The 6,020-nt window shown below is 38.3% G+C and overlaps 1 protein-coding gene and 1 pseudogene across 1 annotated transcript; both read right to left on the minus strand.

Moving 5' to 3' along the window:
- Positions 1-911: 911 nt before the first annotated feature.
- Positions 912-2,224, minus strand: LOC112089940 (annotated as a pseudogene).
- Positions 2,225-2,909: 685 nt separating this feature from the next.
- On the minus strand, positions 2,910-4,690 carry LOC112089941. The gene is made up of 3 exons (XM_024160813.1): positions 4,604-4,690; positions 4,302-4,523; positions 2,910-3,248 (listed from the first exon to the last, which is right to left on the minus strand). The coding sequence occupies exons 1-3, from the start codon at positions 4,688-4,690 to the stop codon at positions 2,910-2,912; spliced, it is 648 nt and encodes a 215-aa protein (XP_024016581.1).
- Positions 4,691-6,020: the final 1,330 nt, after the last annotated feature.

The raw sequence follows: 6,020 nt of genomic DNA on the forward strand, positions 1-6,020 counted from the left end.
AAGAGTGTTGACAAGTAGGATCACCGGAGCCAAGGAAGGTGATCAGTGCCAAGTGAACTCTATCATCAACCGCAGATAAATCAAAGAACATTGTGTTAGTTTGTTTACTTTAGTTTTGTATTTGGTTGCTTATTTGTTGTTACAGCTTCGATTCTGCTCGGAGTTTGGTCCTTGAGTAGATTCTTGTCTACATATCTCCCTTTCAGCTTTGGTGTTTATTAACTCCATCAATTGCGATAAAACTCATCAACTAATTTTGAATATTCAGTCTTGTGTTAGACACTAGAGATCTAGAGGGTGGGTTTGAAGTTTATATGGGAAGTTTTCACACAGATAATCTTTGGTCAGCACAAGATTGTTAAAGAGAATGGCTAGGTTTCCTATCAATAACTTCCCTTATTCATCGTATCCTACTTATATTTTGATTTTCTCTTCTTCTGCATTATTATATTTTAAAATTTGTCGACATCATTAATTAACCAATCTTTTCCTACCACATTAAATTAGTTAAAAGATGAAAAAGTTAACTATTGGAATGGCGGGTTGAGCCAGGCCCCGTGCAGTAGTGCAACGCATGGGCGACTCGTGAAAGTCCAGATAGCTATCTTAGACCATCTCCAACCTTGAACCCTATTGAAGGGTTCATCAGATTTTTTTATTAGGTTTTTTGAGAAATTTTTTTTGGATGAACTCTATGAAAAATTGGTGTCCAACCCTGAACCCATTCAAGGAGTTCTTTGGATTATTTTAATAATTTTTTTTTTAAAATTTGTTTTTCCCGAAAATCAATTTTAAACATTTAATTTATTATAATTTGAAATAAATTATTCATTACATATAAATAAAATTACATGATAAAAAGATTAAGCAAACTCATTCATTACATATAATTAAAACAAAAGAAAAAAACATTAAACCAAATGTCCAAATTTCTGCCAAACATGTTCAAGTAAATCCTTTTGCAATTTATCATGTGTTTCTGAATGTCGAACTTCTTCGCGATTGCCTATCATATTTTGAATATTTGTAGGCATATATGTAGAATACGACATATCCACCTGAGAACTTCTGTTAACGTCGCCTTGTTTGTATTGTGTTGTATCAACCAGATTATATCCATCGCGTTCGTCTTCCACGATCATATTATGCAGAATGATGCTTGCCCGCATAATATTCCCAATTTTTCTCTTATCCCAAATAAGAGCTGGGTTTTTTATAATTGCGAAACGAGACTGCAATACTCCAAAAGCACGTTCGACATCTTTGCGGTAGGATTCTTGACATGAAGCAAACAATCGGGTCTTTGGATCTTGCGGTAGGGGAATCGATTTTATGAAAGTTGCCCATTTTGGATAGATACTGTCAGTGAGGTAGTATGCCAAACGGTATTCGTTTCTGTTGACATAGTACTTAACTCTTGGAGCTCGACCTTGTAAAATGTCATCAAAAACCGGAGAGCGTTTAAGAACATTAATGTCGTTTAACATACCTGGAGGTCCAAAAAATGCGTGCCATATCCATAGATCATGTGATGCCACCGCCTCTAAGACGATTGTCGGTTTTCCTGAACCACGTGTATATTGTCCTTTCCAAGCGGTTGGACAATTTTTCCACTCCCAATGCATACAGTCGATGCTTCCAATCATTCCCGGGAATCCACGTGACTCTCCGACATCAAGTAGGCGTATTAGATCATCTTGGGTGGGTCTTCTTAGGTATTCATCTCCGAAACAAGAGATAATTCCTTCAGTGAAATTTTCTAAGCAAGAAATAGCTGTACTCTCACCTAGCCGAAGGTACTCGTCAACCGCATCTGCCGCAGTGCCATACGCCATCATACGTATTGCCGCTGTACATTTCTGTAATGCAGAGAGGCTAACCCTTCCAACAGCATCTCTCCTTTGTTGAAAAAAGCTAGTTCCGTTGAGAGTCGATCAACAATACGCAGGAACAACGTCTTTCTCATCCTAAAACGGCGGCGAAATAGATGAGGAGGATATGTTGCATCGTCACTAAAATAGTCGTTCCATAACCGTTGATGGCCTTCTTCACGTGCTCTTTCAATATATGCTCTTTTTTTCTTCTTTTTTGGCATTGGAGCGGTATGCTGATGTAGTAATTCGTTGAATGCATCTTCAAATTTTTCTTCCAAGATATTATCAAAAGTTTCATCAAAGTAGTCATCAATATCGACATCAATGGGGGTGTTTGAAGAAGATGCCATGTTGAAGAGAAAGTAATTGAGAGAAAGTAATTTTTTTTGACAAGTGTTTGTTTTGTGAGAAAGTAATTTTTTTTAGGCTGAGAGAAAGAAGTGGTCGTTTTGAGAGAAAGAAGGCTAAGTTGTTTGTGTGATATGGTAATGAGTGTGATCGATCTTTATATAGAGAAGTAGCAAAAATATCTACAAAAGATTGTGTGGCTTCCAAACAAGATTCTCGGTCCAATAATTTAACTTTTTAAAAATATCACTAACAGTATACAACATAAAAATATCAACCATTTCGTGGTCAAGGACAGAAGACAACAAAAAAATATGGTCCCTCCACTCAGTGTTGTATCCGTTCACGGGTTTCTACTATTTGGCCCTCCAATGAGTACCGTATACGATCACCAACCTGTACACATTACGATCAGAAAAAGTCACATAAGTCACAGAACTTTGCATTAAACATTAAATAGCACCGTATTCATACAACACATATGACACGTTAAGAACACTAAAATGATTATGACAAAGTCAGCATAACAACACGTACAAGCCCTTAACTTATATTATCACATAAATTCATCAATAAGTTTGTCCCTAAAATCAACTTCTTTCTCAGAAAGTGGCTCGGTTCTACTAAGAAGACTCTCTAGCATTCTCTGTCTAGACAGCACCTTCTTCAATTCCAAGTCTCTCAGTTTTATTTCCCACAAGTCCTTGAAGTCATCCATTTTTTCCCTTCGTCTTTAGCATCTCCGTTCACCTTCTTTTTAGCAGCAGCTTTTGCTGCTTTTACTCCAGGCGGCCGAGCTTCAGGAGAGCTATCTACAAGTATTTCAGGTTGACTACCGTGAGCCGAAGTCTCGTCCCCCTTTCTTCGTTTCTTTTTTGCAGAGTCTTTGTCCGCTGTGGAGGTGCACCACTTCTGGTCGTGCCGTAATTCTCTCCAACAATGCTCGAGGCCAAACTTAAACTGGTGGTCACTGAAAAATATTTGATGAGCAGCTTTCACCAAGTCATCGTCGTTTTGCCCACTTCTCTGCCCTTTCACAGCCGTTTCATAACAACCTACGAACTTGCTGACTTGGTCGTTGATTCTACCCCACCTCTACTTGCAATGAGGTGCCTCTCGGTCTGGTAAGTCGGCTAACTTCTTATTGCCATTAAACAAGAGCTGAATACGCTTCCAAAAAGCTTGAGCTTTTTGTTCATTTCCCACCACCGGATCCTTGCTGGTATTTAACCAACAACTGATCAAAACAATGTCCTCCACTGGTGACCATATCCGCCTCTCCTTGCGATCCTTGGAAGCCACCCGCGGGTCATCATTAGCTTCCTGACTACTAAATGGAGGCAAGTCTGATGAAGTTAGATCTATGGTTTGAGAAAAATAGAAAGGGTTTTCTGCTTGGCTTGTTAAAAGATTAACAAAACCCTGAGAGTTACCAAAAGCATTCGAAGAATCCATTTGGTAAGTACGGAATGGTTGAAAAGGGTAGAGGGAATCGATTGAAGAAAGGAAGAGCTAGGTAAGTTAGTACGTAAGATTGATAAAAAGAAGAAAGGAACGGATGAAGAACAGAAGATGAATAAGATTGGTTTATAAAGAGTTAGTACATAAGTTAGGGTTTAAGTTAGTAAGAAAACGAGCAATAAATACACACCCATTCTTGCAATTACTCTTCAACATACAAATAGCATTCATCACAAAATAAACCAACAATTACTCTTCACCTAACAAAAAATCAGACTAACCAAACATTGATGACAACCTAGTACTTTACTGGTTATTCTAACCTAGTACTTTAATACGAACCATAAAGCATCGATGATTACTAACCTTGATTCAATGCTGATAAGACTGATCACCCATAAGACTGAACCAACACGCCTGTTTGTTGTTCCCCGTAAAACCTCATTAAAAAAAAACCATATGTGTGAGAATACATAAACTAATGCATAGTATAATATATAAATGTCGATGTGTAAAAAAAACAAATGTCGATGTGTAAAAAAAACAAAGGAAGAAACCGTCACCTCGGTTAGCAAAGTCATGCTTCAGCTGTGCAACCTCACCTTAAAGGACTCATACTTCTTCCTTTAATTTGCCAACAGCTGGGTCGGAAGCCACAACCCCTGTGTCTCCTTGGTTTGCAAGCTCCTCCTTCATGCGAGCAACTTCACCTTGAAGAAGGCGAACATGTGTTTCCAAATGTAGCTGTTTCCCCATTGCCTCATCAAGCCGTATCTTGTATCTCTCCAGCTGCTCTGTCACACCGTCATCCCACCATTGAAATATGTGCTCAAAAGTCCCCTACAAAACAATAAAGTGTTATCAATCTAATAAACAGACAACTAATCATGATAAAGCAAGTAAAGTTCACCCTTAATTACCTCATTCAAGTACTTCAGACACTTGTAGTACCAGCGGCCAGGAAAAACTGTGGAATCAGCACTCATTGCTTCAAGCTTCAACCGCATCCCGCAGAAACACTTCTCCTATATTCCGTTGTTGGCATCAGAATATGCCCACCCCAAATCCATCTCTGGCCTTTCAGAAGATGTTTCTGAATAGCTGATCGGCATTCTTTCTGCACATAATTGATAACAGTTTATCACCAACCTCGAAGCAATGCCCAAGAGTCAGAATCCCTATACCCATATCAACTACTAAGCCCATGAATCATCCATTTCAATCGCAAACCATATCAACTATGAATCATCCAATTCACTCGCAAATTAGTTCAAGTTGAGGTTTCACATATTCGCTATCAAAACGGTTAAATCAAAATCGAAAACAACCCTCCAAGTACACCGATAGCCCTAATTTACCAGAAAACATAAAAACCCCAATTTTCCCCAAATCAGCAAACCCTAAATCGACAAAACCCTAAACTAATCCATGCAATTTCAACCTAAACGAGTACTTCCCGATCAGACAGACCATCGCATGAACTCTGAGACCCCTAATTAGACCAAAAATTTAAAAGCCCCAAATTTACCCAATTCGTATAAACACTAACTCGACGAGAACGCAAATAAAAACTATCTACAATTAAAAAAAAACAAGGCTCGGATAACATACCTTCGAACTGGAGTCGTACAACACTTCGATCTCGGAAAAATCGCCGGAATCGCGAAGACGAGCTGAATCGCCCAAGGAGAGATCTTTGGTCGTAAAAAAAAAAAGAGAACTAGCAAATGAGTTTTCCAGAAAAAAAACACGATACCCCTAAACTTGACTTTCTCTCTCTTTTCTGTTTTAACCAATAAAAACAAAACACGTGGCCAATTTACCCCTTCCTGAACCGCTGCTTCAGCTTGGACGTTGTGCATTGAGGGGCATGAAGCAAACTGTTTCAGTCTGTGTCATCAAGAGAACCGGAGCCAAGGTGACTATCAAGAAGAATGCCAAGTGAAATCTATCAACCGCAGATGAATCAAAGAACATTGTTACTTTGTTTACATCATAGCTTCATTTATATATAAACCATACTACGTTTATTTTTCCATTGTTTTCTTCTGTCTTATGTCATTTGAGGTTAAATCGGGGATGTTAATAGAAGGAAATGCTATTAGAGTCCCCGTCTTATAAGTTATAAGTGACTTTGGATCATACAGACATACAATACTGCATAATCAACATTATCAGAAGCATGGCCAAGATTTTATCTATGTTCAAGAACGCGAGACGCGTATTAACAAACAGATGGGGATTTAAAAAAAAAAAACTTACACTGATCTTATCTGGTGGAAAGGAAAAGAAAAAAAAAAACAAGAACACCATGTCATTTACGAATTTATAATTTAG

Source organism: Eutrema salsugineum, unplaced genomic scaffold, assembly GCF_000478725.1.
Source record: "Eutrema salsugineum unplaced genomic scaffold, Eutsalg1_0 scaffold_11, whole genome shotgun sequence".
In the NCBI taxonomy this organism is placed as follows: domain Eukaryota; kingdom Viridiplantae; phylum Streptophyta; class Magnoliopsida; order Brassicales; family Brassicaceae; genus Eutrema; species Eutrema salsugineum.